Consider the following 18943-nt stretch of genomic DNA (forward strand, 5'->3'; position numbering starts at 1 on the left):
TCAAGACAAAACTTAGAGGGTTACGAACCCAAGGATTTGATATTACCACGTATGAAAGACGATTCACAGAATTGTGCCTATTGTGTCCGGGAGCATTCGAAGATGAGGAAGAGAAGATCGACGCGTTTGTGAAAGGATTACCGGAAAGAATCCAAGAAGATATAAATTCACACGAGCCCGCCTCCATACAACAGGCATGTAGAATGGCTCACAAACTAGTGAACCAGATTGAAGAAAGAATTAAAGAACAGACTGCTGAAGAGACCAATGTGAAGCAAGTCAAAAGAAAGTGGGAGGAAAACGGTGATAAGAATCACCAATACAACAACAACAGCAATTACAACAATAATCGCAACAATTATCCCAGCAATCGCAACATCAATCGCAACTACAACAAACGGCCCAACAACAACAACAACAACAACAACAACAACAGCAACTACAACAATCATCCCAACAACAATAATAACCGCAACAACAATAACAATCAGAAGCAGCTATGCCAAAGGTGTGAAAAGTATCACTCGGGGTTCTGCACCAAATTTTACAACAAGTGTAAAAGAAATGGTCATAGCGCGGCGAAGTGTGAGGTCTACGGACCAGGGGTTAATAGAATGAAAGGAATAAATGGTGTCGGAACGAGTAATGGTGGAGCAAGTAGTGTCGGAGCAAGTTATGCCAATGTAGTTTGTTATAAATGTGGAAAACCGGGCCACATCATTAGAAATTGCCCGAACCAGGAGAACACGAATGGACAAGGCCACAGAAGAGTTTTCAATATTAATGCGGCAGAGGCACAGGAAGACCCGGAGCTTGTTACGGGTACGTTTCTTATTGACAATAAATCTGCTTACGTTTTATTTGATTCGGGTGCGGATAGAAGCTATATGAGTAGAGATTTTTGTGCTAAATTAAGTTGTCCATTGACGCCTTTGGATAGTAAATTTTTACTCGAATTAGCAAATGATAAATTAATTTCAGCAGATAATATATGTCGGAATCGAGAAATTAAACTGGTTAGCGAAACATTTAAGATTGATTTGATACCTGTAGAGTTAGGGAGTTTTGATGTGATAATCGGTATGGACTGGTTGAAAGAAGTGAAAGCAGAGATCATTTGTTACAAAAATGCAATTCGCATTATACGAGAAAAAGGAAAACCCTTAATGGTGTACGGAGAAAAGGGCAACACGAAGCTACATCTTATTAGTAATTTGAAGGCACAAAAACTAATAAGAAAAGGTTGCTATGCTGTTCTAGCACACGTCGAGAAAGTACAAACTGAAGAAAAGAGCATCAAGGATGTTCCCATTGCAAAAGAATTTCCCGATGTATTTCCGAAAGAATTACCGGGATTACCCCCACATCGATCCGTTAAATTTCAAATAGATCTTGTACCAGGAGCTGCACCAATAGCTCGTGCTCCTTACAGACTCACACCCAGCGAGATGAAAGAACTGCAAAGCCAATTACAAGAACTTTTAGAGCGTGGTTTCATTCGACCAAGCACATCACCGTGGGGAGCTCCTGTTTTGTTTGTCAAGAAGAAAGATGGTACATTCAGGTTGTGTATCGACTACCGAGAGTTGAACAAACTTACCATCAAGAACCGCTACCCACTACCGAGAATCGACGACTTATTTGATCAACTACAAGGCTCGTCTGTTTATTCAAAGATTGACTTACGTTCCGGGTATCATCAAATGCGGGTGAAAGAAGATGATATTCCAAAGACTGCTTTCAGAACACGTTACGGTCATTACGAGTTTATGGTCATGCCGTTTGGTTTAACTAATGCACCAGCTGTGTTCATGGACCTTATGAACTGAGTGTGTGGACCATACCTTGACAAGTTTGTCATTGTTTTCATTGATGACATACTTATTTACTCAAAGAATGACCAAGAACACGGTGAACATTTGAGAAAGGTGTTAGAAGTATTGAGGAAGGAAGAATTGTACGCTAAGTTTTCAAAGTGTGCATTTTGGTTGGAAGAAGTTCAATTCCTCGGTCACATAGTGAATAAAGAAGGTATTAAGGTGGATCCGGCAAAGATAGAAACTGTTGAAAAGTGGGAAACCCCGAAAACTCCGAAACACATACGCCAATTTTTAGGACTAGCTGGTTACTACAGAAGGTTCATCCAAGACTTTTCCAGAATAGCAAAACCCTTGACTGCATTAACGCATAAAGGGAAGAAATTTGAATGGAATGATGAACAAGAGAAAGCGTTTCAATTATTGAAGAAAAAGCTAACTACGGCACCTATATTGTCATTGCCTGAAGGGAATGATGATTTTGTGATTTATTGTGACGCATCAAAGCAAGGTCTCGGTTGTGTATTAATGCAACGAACGAAGGTGATTGCTTATGCGTCTAGACAATTGAAGATTCACGAACAAAATTATACAACGCATGATTTGGAATTAGGCGCGGTTGTTTTTGCATTAAAGACTTGGAGGCACTACTTATATGGGGTCAAAAGTATTATATATACCGACCACAAAAGTCTTCAACACATATTTAATCAGAAACAACTGAATATGAGGCAGCTTAGGTGGATTGAATTATTGAATGATTACGACTTTGAGATTCGTTACCACCCGGGGAAGGCAAATGTGGTAGCCGATGCCTTGAGCAGGAAGGACAGAGAACCCATTCTAGTAAAATCTATGAATATAATGATTCATAATAACCTTACTACTCAAATAAAGGAGGCGCAACAAGGAGTTTTAAAAGAAGGAAATTTAAAGGATGAAATACCCAAAGGATCGGAGAAGCATCTTAATATTCGGGAAGACGGAACCCGGTATAGGGCTGAAAGGATTTGGGTACCAAAATTTGGAGATATGAGAGAAATGGTACTTAGAGAAGCTCATAAAACCAGATACTCAATACATCCTGGAATGGGGAAGATGTACAAGGATCTCAAGAAACATTTTTGGTGGCCGGGTATGAAAGCCGATGTTGCTAAATACGTAGGAGAATGTTTGACGTGTTCTAAGGTCAAAGCTGAGCATCAGAAACCATCATGTCTACTTCAACAACCCGAAATCCCAGAATGGAAATGGGAAAACATTACCATGGATTTCATCACTAAATTGCCAAGGACTGCAAGTGGTTTTGATACTATTTGGGTAATAGTTGATCGTCTCACCAAATCAGCACACTTCCTACCAATAAGAGAAGATGACAAGATGGAGAAGTTAGCACGACTGTATTTGAAGGAAGTCGTCTCCAGACATGGAATACCAATCTCTATTATCTCTGATAGGGATGGCAGATTTATTTCAAGATTCTGGCAGACATTACAGCAAGCATTAGGAACTCGTCTAGACATGAGTACTGCCTATCATCCACAAACTGATGGGCAGAGCGAAAGGACGATACAAACGCTTGAAGACATGCTACGAGCATGTGTTATTGATTTCGGAAACAGTTGGGATCGACATCTACCGTTAGCAGAATTTTCCTACAACAACAGCTACCATTCAAGCATTGAGATGGCGCCTTTTGAAGCACTTTATGGTAGAAAGTGCAGGTCTCCGATTTGTTGGAGTGAATTGGGGGATAGACAGATTACGGGTCCGGAGATTATACAAGAAACTACCGAGAAGATCATCCAAATTCAACAACGGTTGAAAACCGCCCAAAGTCGACAAAAGAGCTACGCTGACATTAAAAGAAAAGATATAGAATTTGAAATTGGAGAGATGGTCATGCTTAAAGTTGCACCTTGGAAAGGCGTTGTTCGATTTGGTAAACAAGGAAAATTAAATCCAAGGTATATTGGACCATTCAAGATTATTGATCGTGTCGGACCAGTAGCTTACCGACTTGAGTTACCTCAACAACTCGTGGCTGTACATAACACTTTACACGTCTCGAATTTGAATAAATGTTTTGCTAAAGAAGATCTCACTATTCCGTTAGATGAAATCCAAATCAACGAAAAACTTCAATTCATCGAAGAACCCGTCGAAATAATGGATCGTGAGGTTAAAAGACTTAAGCAAAACAAGATACCAATTGTTAAGGTTCGATGGAATGCTCGTAGCGGACCTGAGTTCACCTGGGAGCGTGAAGATCAGATGAAGAAGAAATACCCGCATCTATTTCCAGAAGATTCGTCAACACCTTCAACAACTTAAAATTTCGGGACGAAATTTATTTAACGGGTAGGTACTGTAGTGACCCGAACTTTTCCATGTTTATATATATTAATTGAGATTGATATTTACATGATTAAATGTTTTCAACATGTTAAGCAATCAAACTTGTTAAGACTTGATTAATTGAAATATGTTTCATATAGACAATTGACCACCCAAGTTGACCGGCGATTCACGAACGTTAAAACTTGTAAAAACGACATGACGATATATATATGGATATACATATGGTTAACATGAGATTATGATAAGTAAGTATCTCCATAAGTATATTAACAATGAGTTATATACATATAAACAAGACTACTAACTTAAGGATTTCGAAACGAGACATATATGTAACGATTATCGTTGCAACGACATTTAAATGTATATATATCATATTAAGATATATTAATATATCATAATATCATGATAATATAATAATTTAACATCTCATTAGATATAATAAACAATGGGTTAACAACATTAATTGAGATCGTTAACTTAAAGGTTTCAAAACAACACTTACATGTAACGACTAACGATGACTTAACGACTCAGTTAAAATGTATATACATGTAGTGTATTTAAATGTATTAAAATACTTTTGGAAGACTTCAAGACATATATCAAAACACTCATACTTAACGAAAATGGTTACAGTTACTTTCCCATTCTTTTCTTTCATCAAGAATTCTAGTCGTATTTTTACCCGTATTATACACAGCTTCAAAACGTACTTACTATAGGTATTTACCAATAGGAACTAGCATGGGATTCCACTCTTGATTATGTCATGTATGACTAATCAATTTTAACTTCTACCATGAGCTAGTCAACTAAGTAGAACTCCTTTTAACCCCACTCACCACTCACCAATTACCACTCATCATTCACTCCATTTCACTTCCAATTCTCTTTCTAATTCTCTCTCAACACACCCACACTATTATGAACGTATTTTTCCAGTAGTTAATCATCATCTTCATCAAAAATCACTTCAAGAATCAAGCTATAATCATCATAGGAAGAACACTTCAAGAACACTTCAAAAATCCCTTCAAGTTTACTAATTTACTTCCAAGCTTTCTAATCCATTCCAAGTAATCATCTAAGATCAAGAAACCTTTGTTATATACAGTAGGTTATCTTTCTTATTCAAGGTAATATTCATATTCAAACTTTGATTCAATTTCTATAACTATAAACTATCTTAATTCGAGTAAAAATCTTACTTGAACTTGTTTTTGTGTCATGATCCTACTTCAAGAACTTTCAAGCCATCCAAGATCCTTTGAAGCTAGATCATTTCTTGTCACTTCTAGTAGGTTTACCTACTAAACTTGAGGTAGTAATGATGTTCATAACATCATTCGATTCATATATATATAAAACTATCTTATTCGAAGGTTTAAACTCGTAATCACTAGAACATAGTTTAGTTAATTCTAAACTTGTTCGCAAATAAAAGTTAATTCTTCTAACTTGACTTTTAAAATTAACTAAACACATGTTCTATATCTATATGATATGCTAACTTAATGATTTAAAACCTGGAAACACGAAAAACACCGTAAAACTGGATTTACGCCGTCGTAGTAACACCGCGGGCTGTTTTGGGTTAGTTAATTAAAAACTATGATAAACATTGATTTAAAAGTTGTTATTCTGAGAAAATGATTTTTATTATGAACATGAAACTATATCCAAAAATTATGGTTAAACTCAAAGTGGAAGTATGTTTTCTAAAATGGTCATCTAGACGTCGTTCTTTCGACTGAAATGACTACCTTTACAAAAACGACCTGTAACTTATTTTTCCGACTATAAACCTATACTTTTTCTGTTTAGATTCATAAAATAGAGTTTAATATGAAACCATAGCAATTTGATTCACTCAAAACGGATTTAAAATGAAGAAGTTATGGGTAAAACAAGATTGGATAATTTTTCTCATTTTAGCTACGTGAAAATTGGTAACAAATCTATTCCAACCATAACTTAATCAACTTGTATTGTATATTATGTAATCTTGAGATACCATAGACACGTATACAATGTTTCGACCTATCATGTCGACACATCTATATATATTTCGGAACAACCATAGACACTCTATATGTGAATGTTGGAGTTAGCTATACAGGGTTGAGGTTGATTCCAAAATATATATAGTTTGAGTTGTGATCAATACTGAGATACATATATACTGGGTCGTGGATTGATTCAAGATAATATTTATCGATTTATTTCTGTACATCTAACTGTGGACAACTAGTTGTAGGTTACTAACGAGGACAGCTGACTTAATAAACTTAAAACATCAAAATATATTAAAAGTGTTGTAAATATATTTTGAACATACTTTAATATACATGTATATATTGTTATAGGTTCGTGAATCAACAGTGGCCAAGTCTTACTTCTCGACGAAGTAAAAATCTGTGAAAGTGAGTTATAGTCCCACTTTTAAAATCTAATATTTTTGGGATGAGAATACATGCAGGTTTTATAAATGATTTACAAAATAGACACAAGTAAGTGAAACTACATTCTATGGTTGAATTATCGAAATCGAATATGCCCCTTTTTATTAAGTCTGGTAATCTAAGAATTAGGGAACAGACACCCTAATTGACGCGAATCCTAAAGATAGATCTATCGGGCCCAACAAGCCCATCCAAAGTACCGGATGCTTTAGTACTTCGAAATTTATATCATGTCCGATGGAGGATCCCGGAATGATGGGGATATTCTTATATATACATCTTGTTAATGTCGGTTACCAGGTGTTTACCATATGAATGATTTTTATCTCTATGTATGGGATGTGTATTGAAATATGAAATCTTGTGGTCTATTGTTACGATTTGATATATATAGGTTAAACCTATAACTCACCAACATTTTTGTTGACGTTTAAAGCATGTTTATTCTCAGGTGAATATTAAGAGCTTCCGCTGTTGCATACTAAAATAAGGACAAGATTTGGAGTCCATGTTTGTATGATATTGTGTAAAAACTGCATTCAAGAAACTGATTTCGATGTAACATATTTGTATTGTAAACCATTATGTAATGGTCGTGTGTAAACAGGATATTTTAGATTATCATTATTTGATAATCTACGTAAAGCTTTTTAAACCTTTATTTATGAAATAAAGGTTATGGTTTGTTTTAAAAATGAATGCAGTCTTTGAAAAACGTCTCATATAGAGGTCAAAACCTCGCAACGAAATCAATTAATATGGAACGTTTTTAATCAATAAGAACGGGACATTTCAGTTTGCATCCTTGAAAAGTTTTGTATGAGCATCGGTTTCGTGAATTTGTGTTTATAGCTGCTGCTTCGACTGCTGCTTTTCCTGCCTCGGCTGCAGCAATTCTTTCATTCACACGTTTCTCGACTAGTTCCTCAAACTCAGCATCCGACATTTGAGACACGTTTCTTTAATAAACACAACAGAGATAATTTAATCATATAGAATATTATAGGTAAAATGAGTTGTCAATAGTTAATCGTAGCATATTAATAATATGAACCAATTATTATAAAAGCCTTTTCTTCTTATTAGCGTTTTATAATTATTTCTCGGGTATTAACTACCCGTTAAAGTTCATACTTAATAGCTTAGTACAACAATTAACTACTACAATTCAAATAATATTCTATTATGAAAAATTATAGCGAGTTACTACGTTATTATTTAGTAATAATAATAATAAGTATTAATAATACAAATAATCATTCCATGCTTCTATTATTAATAAACCAAAATAATACAATACCATACAATACTGATATTTTACATATGCTTATTTTATATAACAAGATAGAGTAGCACACATAAGCAATAGAATAGCGCATGGAAGATTTATGGTTGCGAGGTCGTTTATTCAGAACTATCAGAAACTTCTTCCCATTTGGTTCTCTCTGCCAATTGTTTGTGTGTGCATGGTCCGACAGACATTCTGGCAGTGTATTTAATTTTTGGTTGGGGTTTTGAGGTACCCGTTGCCTCAGTGGGTTTAATACAATAAGGGTGGTTACGGATCGAATGGTCTTGTTCCTTTTTAATAATTAAGGTCTTTTTATTACTGTGGTTGTTTTTATTATCAATAGCAAGTTGAAATTTCTCCTTAGTGACTTCTTTTATTTTATTAGCGAAATCCTCTTCTTCACTGATCTCGTCTGATGACGAACTGTTTGAGTCATGTGTAGGAGAATATGATGACGAACTGTCTGAATCATGTGTACGAGAATATGTACCGGTGGTCAAGAACCGAAATCTGCCAGGCGTAATCGGCACAACCCGCCCGTCAGCGATGTATCTGGCCCAATGTCCATGTTCGTTTAGAAATGGACGATCCTCGTTTACTCCAGGGATCATGGGTCTATGCCAACGATACTGTGGCCCCGAAAAACTAGAGCTCGGTGGAGCTGGAACCTCCTCTGGGTTTACTGGGAGTTGAGATTCTCCGGCTAACACAATTTCTTCTTTAATAGGTATGGGAACCCCCTTTTCAGTTGTGGAAAGAATAGATTCAGTGTCCGATTTCGAGTCGTACAAAATGATAGGATTAGAAGAAGTCATCTATCACATAATTGAAACAACAATTATGTTAGCATATAAATATATCACATATAATGTTTTTGACAAAATGATAAGCAAAAATCGGTAAAAACAGATATGGTCATAGTCCAGACTCACTAATGCATCCTAACAATAACCAGTTAAACACATTAATACAAATTCTGGTTCCCTATAACCTCAAGCTCGGATACCAAATGTAACGACCCGTCAAAATCGCTATTGACGCGGCACGTTAATCATTGATTCCACAGTGAGGTTTTGACCTCTATATGATACGTTTTGATAAAATATTGCATTCATTAAAATACGTGACTTTCTAAACATAAAAAGTCATAATCATGTGGGCGAGTGCTTAGGTATAAGCAAAACCCCAAAATACATAAGTCTTTAATTTACAAGTTGACATCACAGTCCAATTATTTATTACATAACGCAGTTTTATTTAGAATGCAATAAACTTTATACAAAGCATGAGAGACTCCATGCAGGCAACAAGCATATCACAGCGGAAGCAGTCTAAGGACCTGAGAATAAAACATGATAAAAAGGTCAACACGAATGTTGGTGAGTTATAGGTTTAATTGCTCGAGTCATAAATATATATAAAGATAGATCACAAGATTTCATCAAAAGTTTATCAATAGATTCTACGTAACAGAGCACCCTGGTAACTAAACTTTAACGTTATAATGATAATTACCCCATTCGTTTTAATACACGCAAACCAACGTGTCATAAACTCAAATAACATACGTCCGTTAAAAGGCTAGCGCTCTAGCTCGGACGTGGATGTCAAGCCCTATGGATCCATATACAATTATTCGCGCCCACCAGTCCATATCCTATGTACTGGCAGCTACTAGTTACCAAAGCTAAGGGATTTTCGGTTTAACTCAGTGTAGAATTTAGTATGTACTTGTGTCTTATTGCGTTTAAAATAAATTGCATGTATTCTCAGCCCAAAAATATTTAAAGTATTTAAAAAGGGAGACTATAAACTCACAGTTCAATATTGAGACTCAATATTGTAGGCAAATTGCGTAGACGTAATGATGGTAGACGACTGTATGGTTGGCCTTGGATTCAAGAACAATACCCCGAACAATACCCAATATTTCCTTAGCTTAAAGCGGTTTGAAACCCGAATTAAAACACCCTCGAATATACTTTATTATTATTAAACTTAAAATTAAAATTATAATTATAATTATAAATATAAATTTAAATTACAGAAGAAGAAAAGAAAAAAAGATGTGTTGATACGAGCAGAAAACTGGCGTATTTATAATACTTTTCCATTTACTGTAGCTCATGCGATCGCATGAGTTTTCAGTGTTTTTGCCATGCGATCGCATGGCTGCCTTATCCGTTTTTGTTTGCTAGTTCGTCGACATCAAATAGTGTTTAATGTAGCAAATAGTGTTTACTGTAGCAATAGTGTTTTAATGTAGCAAAGTCGTTTTCACTGTAGCATTGTAGCACAGTACGGTTCACTGTAGCAAATAGTGTTTTATTGTAGCAAAGTCGTTTTTACTGTAGGAAAGTCATTTTTACTTGTACATCTTATAATATATATATATACATACATACATATAATTGTTCATGAATCGTCGAGAGTAGTCAAAGGTAATTGTATATATGAAACAGTTCTAAAATTTTTGAGACTCAATCTAACAGACTTTGTTTAACGTGTCAAAATAATAAATCGTATAGAGAATTGGTTTAAATAAGTCGAAATTTTTCGGGTCATCACACACACACATATATATATATATATATATATATATATATATATATATATATATATATATATATATATATATATATATATATATATATATATATATATATATATATATATATATATATATATATATATATATATATATATATATATATATTGAAATAAATAATTATTAATATATAAGGTAACAGTATTTTTACCAATCTGTAAATGAAACATATGCGTCTTCGGACGCCATCTTTCAACCATAGCAGTAATAAGTGACCAGTTAGTCTTTGTTTACCCAATTTACAAACTAAACCTAACCCGAGTTAGTCTTTGTTTACCCAATTTACAAACTAAACCTAACCCGATATTATCAAGGTACACCTGGACCTCCGCATGTATTGTTTCGTTTTCAAGACCCGTAATATGCTGCCAAAAGCTGAGATCACATCTTCTTGGTTTTATTAACATGTACTCTTCAATCTCCTTAGTAAATATTGAATATGATTTATGACTCTTTTTCTGCTTGTAAAAACACTAAAGAACTATCAATCGGGACCGATTTAGCACGAACTTGATTCATTTAAGCCATTTTTTTTAATTCGGGTTTTTTTTTTCAGAATAACTTTGATTTTGGTTTGATGTGTGTGAAATCGAAGTTCCAGACTTCGGATTTTATAAACAAAGAAACCGAAGTTTGAAACTTCAGTTTCCACGTGACAATAATTTATTGGACAGTTTTTATTTACACGGATCAAGGGCTTAAATGAGCATTAAAATTACGGTTGCAGCATTTGAATGAAACCGAAGTTTCAAACTTCGATTTTACTACGTATTATATTCGTTTGACCAGTCAGCATGTGCAGTGGCGGTACTTAAGGTATCCCAAAGGTGGTGTCCGCCCACCCTGAATTTTACGGAACAAAAATTTTTACACTAAAAAAAATTACTAAAATATAAGGTGTTTTTTTTTAGTGTTCGTCCCTGCTGACTATGAAAGAAGTAAAAAAAAATTTACAATCGTCCCACCTGTATCCGAGTTTAAGTTCCGCCGTTGAGCCTGTTTTGTCAAAAAGGGTAAAAATCGAAGTTCCAAACTTCGATTTTACCAAATTCGAAGTTTAAAATTTCGATTTTACCATTTGTGTAAAAAATTATGTTTAATTTCTTATTTTGTAAGGCCTTAAAAAAATCTACTATTTAAAAAAAAAAATCTAAGTAGATAGATATACTCCGTATTAAAAAGGGGATTAGATTAGATATTGTACCGAGTTATGAAATTCACTGCTAATCGTTTCTAGATCATTCTGCTAATAGTTAAAGCGCGGGAAACCTAACCCTAATCCGTCGCCTTCCGCCGCTAATCGTGGTCGCTGATGGTTTATCAATTGATTGATTTTTTTGCTTCAGACTAGTAAACATAAACTATATCACATTAGTGGCAGGTATATATATCCTTAATTCCTTATCCTTATTCCTTATGTATATTGAAAATTGCGTTGTAAATACATAATATATATTTACTTATCGAACACTATATATATTAACTTGTTCATTTCTGATTCTGAAGTAATTTCCCCTTCAATTCTGAGTGATTATGTCAGTTTGAAACTGTATCAAATAATTTGGCTCAATGAAGTTTCATTGATATTAGTGCATTGTTTATTGCTGGCATTTTGTGTGTGTTTCATGTAGGGATGGCGCCCGCGGGTAACGGGCACGGGTTCTATATACCCGCACCCGCCCATCGGGTTGTTTTTTTGCTCGTTGAGATCCGTTAGCCGACCGCGGGTAAAAAAACTTCGCCCATGCCCTTGACCCGCGGATACCCGTGACCAGTGTTGTAAATCTCCCCCGAGATCTCGTTTTTAGGAGGCAACCGAGACGAGATGTTCAATCTCCCGAGATTTCCCGGTCAACGGGGTCAAACTTAGTTAAAGCCACGATTTCTCGGATTTTCTTGCTAATTTGTAAGATTTTCTTGTAAAATTCATAATTTCTAAGATTTTCTCGCCTATTTCTCGGATATTTTTGTAAAATCTCGTAAAAACGTATATAAATATACATATATTTATGTTTTTATGTATATTTTTATTAAAAAAAAAAACTATAAAGTCAACGTAAATCAACGTCCGAGATGCCGAGATCTCCCTAAAAAAGTCCAAACGAGATCTCCCCGAGATCCAAATTCTCCAACCTTGCCCGTGACTCGCGGGTAATAATAATATACAACTTCGTTAAATTCTGAATGATTATGTCAGTTTGTTACTGTATCAAATAATTCTGCTCAATCACAATGAAGTTTCATTGATATTAGTGCATTGTTTATTGCTGGCATTTTGTGTGTGTTTCATGTCATTTTCATTTTAGTTTCTAAGTAATTTTGTCAATACTATTTATGAGGTTTGCCTGATTAACATGAGTTGATTGATTTCACTTGGTTTTTGTTTTGTTTGTATTGTGTTTTTGATGGATTCCTTTTTCCATGTAGTTTGATAACCAGGTGTTAAGTATCACTAGTATATGCACTAGACTATTGTTACAAGGATTTGCATGGTAAAAGAGTATATCATAATAATAACCAGGTGTTAAGTATCAGTTTACGGATTTGGTGGGTGCAAGGGGTAAGCTTGTGATTACGAGTGATAGTGCATACGATAATTAATCGTTCCCGCTGAAAAACAATATGGCTATAATGTTCACTTGCTGGAAATTTCGTACTTTAGTGTAAAATGGTTAGTGTTCTTTCATACTTTGATTGAACATCTCCCATCCGATTGTTTTACCTATGTCAGTGTTATGAATAAATAAATCTATGTTATTTTTGTTGTTCTAATTTGGTTTGTCTTGTACGTTTGGAGATTGTATGTGGTAGAACTTTCTTATCTGCTTCGCCCTTGTGCTCCAAAAGACTAAAACTAATATGACAACTGTTATGTTCAATTTAGAAACTCGTATTCATACTTTGCTCAATATTATTTCTAATTGCAATTGTTATAAATCAGGCTTATTTTAAACAGATCTCACTTGAGATAATGTTGCAACCATCGAGGAAATGTTTTGAGATGGATAAGATCAGCAAGCTTCCTCTGGGTATAATAGAAACCATCTTATGTCTTTTACCAATTCAAGAGGCTGCAAGGACAAGTATCCTTTCTAGGTTTTGGAGGTATCGTTGGATCACAATCCCTAAACTTGCATTTATACAGGATACATTTCAAGTAACTGATGACGCTGAGCTGTCCTTTCTCGAGCAAACATTTGGCGCAACAAGTGAAAGGAGAGCATTGACCAAGAGGGGTAGAATTTTCAATGCTGTATATCAAGTTCTGTTAATGCATGAGGGTCCAATACATGAATTCGCTTTTTCCATAGACGCAGATGATACTTGTGTTGAGATTGACCATATGTTACATCATTTGTCGCGGAAAAATACTGTTAAGAAATTAAAACTTGAATTTTGTTGGTGGTACATTAATTTTAGGTACAAGATACCGTTATCTCTCTTCTCGTTTGGTCAGTTAACAGACCTATCTATCGCCGGTTGTATTCTCGACCACCAACCAACATTCAAGGGATTTGGTAACCTTACAAGCTTACATTTGGAAGGCATAGAGACCACTGAGAAAACACTTATGCATCTCCTATCCCATTGTCCTTCACTCAAGAGCTTGAATCTGGTACAATTTTTATTAAAAAAATAATATCCACCCTCATAAACTTTCACTGCTTATCTGAACTTTGTAAGCTGATGCAGGATAGTGACGGTACAACTATCGACCATAGTGGCGATTTCTCTATTGCTGACCTATTCAAGTGTTTACCGTCGATTGAAAATTTGTGTTTTTGTTTTCACATCATTCATGTAATATCACCTACTTTGTCAATAAATTACTTAATTTTGAAGTGAAAAAAGTTTTCTTTCTTATTGAGTACTGATCTTTGTGGTGGCTATGGTTGTAGTGTTTTTGTCCAGACAGAATACCTGAAAAGCTTCCGAACGCATTACTTCATCTGAAAAACTTGGCTATAAATGAGCTATGTTTTCATAGCATACATGGGTTACCTTTTCTCCTTCTGCTGATTAAAAGCTCACCAAACCTGAAGACACTTAAGCTACAGGTAAATGACATAACTCTATTTCGTATCTTGTGTTCCCATTATCATTCCCAAGTTACACTTATACAAGAAATGGCGATGTTTCATGCAGCTTGAAGACAATTCAGATGATGATGAGAGTGAAGTTTCATCTGATGATGAAAATGAGGTTGAAGATTATTCAAATATTTGGCTAGAACATTTGAACGAATTAGAGATTTTGGATTTTAGTAACGGGGAGAATGCGTTGGGTTTTGTGAAGCTTATATTGGCCAAGTCACCCGTGCTAAAGAAGGTGAAGATATTGCTCGACGAAGATGGTGATAAGGATGAAGAGTTGCAGATTATGAGGATTCTTCTACGTTCCCCGCGTGTATCACCGGTGGTGGATATCATTGTTACTTTTTAGACGATATTTGTTGACCTTTTTTACGAAAGAAACCTGAGTTTTGATCTGAGATTATAAATCTATTGTAGGTTGTTGCTTCTGTTATTTGGTTTTGTGAATTTTTAATTGTCTTTTTTTCATGGAAATGGTAGAATCTAAGTTTTACATATTTCCAATTGTTGAACGACTTATATAACTAAAACACAATGGACAAATAAGTAGTTTTACAATTTTCATTTAACATGTCTACATTCAAATTCAAATTTATCACAATTTTTATAATACCAAAGGTACCGCCAATACACATTCTCTGAACAAATTAATGAGTCAAATTGAGTTTTATCTCACGCGTAAAAAAATTGTCACAGCACCAACTCTTGAGACAGACCGGACAGGCTCTCCTCGCTATGAATTGAACTCTATCACTAAAGGACAAACAACCACCTATAAACACTTGTCAAAACAAAACTCTGATGAACACTTGTATCACTACCGGTAAACAAACCACCACCTAGGCTAGCCTACACTCGAACATAGAGTTTTCCGGTGAACACTTGTAACTCCGAAACTTCGAAAAAATCCTCCATCTAAAAGGACAAGGAGCTAGGGGCATGTAACTCCAACAAACTATGATAAACGACCAAACTCCAGCTAAAATTTCTGAAATCTAAAATCGCTAGTTGAAAATTCTGGAACTCGAGAACCGGTGTAAAACTAAATAACCAAACCAACCCACCACACCGAGCACAAAATACGCGTGATAACCCCCATATTTGTCGCCTGCGGCGGAAGGAGTGAGAGGTGTGTCGAAAATACAAAAGACACCGACCTTAGAGGGAAGGTGGAAAGGACCATGAAAAAATCAATGAAGGAAGAGTTGTGAAGGTCACCGGATCACCAACGAGATGCCGGGAGCCGAAAACAAGAAAAAACTCAGCGAGAACAAGGAACTTGAAATTTTTGGAAAGGGACTTTGAGAGAGAATCATAGGGATATTTTGATTAGTGACTAGATTTGAAAAGTAACATTCATTAAACAATATGTTAGTTTAACGAGTTAGCTCGTGGATAACTCAACTCATTTGCAACCCTAATGACAACTAGCGTTTGGTTACGAGTGGTCTAACCAATCTTTGTTGGGCACCTGGGCTATAGTTAAAATACCTTTAACTAATGATAATCGTATTCAGGGTGAATTTTTTTTTTTGGTTTACTCGGGTATAAATTTTTCTTTTTTAGTTTTTTTCTTCACTCAATAAAGACGACGGAAAATGAATATATAGTTTTAAAATCATTTCGTTAATACTGAAAGCGCGGCGAACCCTAGCACTCCGTCGCCGTTCGTCGCCTTCTGCAGCTAATCCTGGTTGCCGGAGACTGGTGGTTCATTAATTGATTGCTTCTTTTGCATCATCAGATTGATGATTACTAAACATAAACCATATCACATTGGTCGCAGACTGGCACTGGCAGGTATACGATATACCGTATATGTATCCTTATGTTATGTATATCTTAAAAATTAATTAGATATACTCTTCCTACGCTATATTAACTTGTTCATTTCTGATTCTGAAGCAATTTTATGTCAATTTCATATTATTTCCTTTCAATTTTTGAGTTATTTTGTCAAATTGTTACTGTATCAAATAAGTGTGCGCAATGAAATTTCGTTGATATTATTGCATTGTTTATTGCTGGCTTTTCTTGTGTGCCTTTTTTTGTCATTTTCATTTTATTTTTAAGTGATTTTGCCAGTTTTATTTTTTATTTATGATGTTTGTGTGATTAATATGAGGAGATTGGTTTCACTTACTTTTTGTTTTGCTTGTAATGCGTTTTTGATGGACAATTGACAACTGGTATGCTCAAAATTTCATAACTCGTAAACATATTTTTGCTCACAATTGATTTTAATTTCAACTAGTGTAAATCTGGCTTATTTTGTCTATGAAATAAATAGACAACAACAACAACAACAACAACAACAAAACCCAATACCACATAAGTGGTGTATGGGGGAGGTGAGATGTAGACAATCATTCCCCTATCCGAGAATAAAGTCAAGTCATTTCTCCACCTAGAGTAAAAACACTCTCAAAAGTAGAGAAAATCATCCCTCTCTCTATTCGACCGGATAGAGAGATTGCTTCCGAGTGGACCTCCGGCCAATAAGTAGGAAAAAGTTTTTTTAAAAAATAAAATAAAATAAAAAATAAAATTGAGACGCCATGAAAATGGTAAAATCAAATTTCCATGGGTTTTAAATCCTGCCTGAAATTTAATTTAGGCTCTAAGAGTCAGTCAAGCCGCCAATAAACTCTATAAAAGAAATAGAGTTTATCCTAAACAGACTTTCATTGTAGGTAATGTTGCCACCGTCAAGAAAATATGATGATATGGATATGATCAGCAAGCTTCCTCTGGGCATAATTGAAACCATTTTATGTTTTTTACCGATTCAAGAGGCTGCAAGGACAAGTATCCTCTCTAGGGAATGGAGGTATCGTTGGATCACAATCCCTAAGCTTGCATTTATTGAGGAAACGTTTCAAGTAACTTATGACGATGAGCTGTCCATTCTGGATCAAATAATTGGCGGATCAAATGAAAGGAAAGTAAAGGCCAAGAGGTGTAAAATTTTCAATGCTGTATACCAAGTTCTGTTAATGCATGAGGGTCCAATACATGAATTCACCCTTTCCATGTGGGCGGATAACTCTTGTGTTGAGATTGACCATATGCTTTATCATTTGTCGCGGAAAAATACTCTTAAGAAATTAACACTTGACATTTGCTGTGGATATAAGTTACCGTTATCTCTTTTCTCTTTGAGTCATTTAACGGACCTATCTATTTCTAGTTGTGCTCTTGACCACCAGCCAACATTTAAAGGATTTGATAGCCTCACTTACTTATTTCTTCAAGAAATACACACCACTGAGAAAACGCTTATGCATCTCCTATCTAACTGTCCTTCACTCAAGCACTTGAATCTGGTAAGTTTTTATTTCAAACATAATATTGGCTTTCAAAACTTATTTGATCATTGTAAGTTGTTGCAGGGTAGTAATTGTACAACTATCGAATATAGTGACGATTATGTCATTGCTGACCTATTCAAGTGTTTACCGGTGATTGAAGATTTGTGTATTTCTTTTCACATCATTCTTGTAATAGTACTGACTTTGTCAATAACTTACTCAATTTTGCTGTGAATTTTTTTTTTTTCTTATTTATTACTGATCTTTGTGGTGGCTATGGTTCTAGTGTTTTCAACCAGACAGAATACCTAAAAAGCTTCCAACTGCATTAGTTCACCTCAAATACTTGTGTATGGAGGGTCTATCCTTTCTTCACAAATATGGGTTACCTTTTCTCGTTCTTTTGATTAAAAGCTCTCCTAACTTGAAGAAACTTAAGCTACAGGTATATGACGGAACTCTATTTTGTATCTTGTGTTTTTATTGTTGGTGCAAATGTACACTCATACAAGAAATGGCGATGTTACATGTGGCTTATAGACGATTCATATCTTGATGAAGTTGAGGTTGGCTCCGTCACACTTAAGGATTATCAAAATATTTGGGTGGAGCATCTGAACGAATTAGAGATTGTGGAATTTAGTGACGGGAAGAATGCGTTGGATTTTGTGAGGCTTATATTGGCCAAGTCACCTGTGCTAAAGAAGGTGAGGATATATCTAGACGAAGATGGTGATAAGGATGAAGAGTTGCAGATTCTGAGAGTTCTCCTACGTTCCCCGTGTGCATCACCAGTGGTGGATATCATTGTTAGACAGGTTCGTACTAGTTAGTCATTACACATATATGTATAACGCTAAGAAGTGTAAACGTGATCGATTACCGTCTCTTTTGTTACTTATTATGTTTTGTTTAATGAAACTAATGATGTCGTGAATCTTATGCATTGTATTGGATCAATCAGCAGTAACTTTTATTTTGACCTATATAGAGTTG

General features: G+C 35.1%; 2 protein-coding genes across 2 annotated transcripts; both read left to right on the plus strand.

Moving 5' to 3' along the window:
* Positions 1 to 13543: 13543 nt before the first annotated feature.
* Positions 13544 to 15017, plus strand: LOC139868276 (F-box/FBD/LRR-repeat protein At1g13570-like). Its single transcript, XM_071856606.1, has 4 exons — positions 13544 to 14158; positions 14236 to 14343; positions 14442 to 14600; positions 14689 to 15017. The coding sequence occupies exons 1-4, from the start codon at positions 13544 to 13546 to the stop codon at positions 14983 to 14985; spliced, it is 1179 nt and encodes a 392-aa protein (XP_071712707.1). The 3' UTR covers positions 14986 to 15017.
* A 2315-nt stretch (positions 15018 to 17332) lies between these two features.
* LOC139894594 (F-box/FBD/LRR-repeat protein At1g13570-like) lies at positions 17333 to 18780 on the plus strand. The gene is made up of 4 exons (XM_071877972.1): positions 17333 to 17962; positions 18029 to 18136; positions 18234 to 18392; positions 18460 to 18780. Exons 1-4 carry the CDS (start codon positions 17333 to 17335, stop codon positions 18778 to 18780), a joined length of 1218 nt encoding a protein of 405 aa, XP_071734073.1.
* Positions 18781 to 18943: the final 163 nt, after the last annotated feature.

This window comes from Rutidosis leptorrhynchoides, chromosome 1 (assembly GCF_046630445.1).
Source record: "Rutidosis leptorrhynchoides isolate AG116_Rl617_1_P2 chromosome 1, CSIRO_AGI_Rlap_v1, whole genome shotgun sequence".
NCBI classification, from domain to species: Eukaryota; Viridiplantae; Streptophyta; class Magnoliopsida; order Asterales; family Asteraceae; genus Rutidosis; species Rutidosis leptorrhynchoides.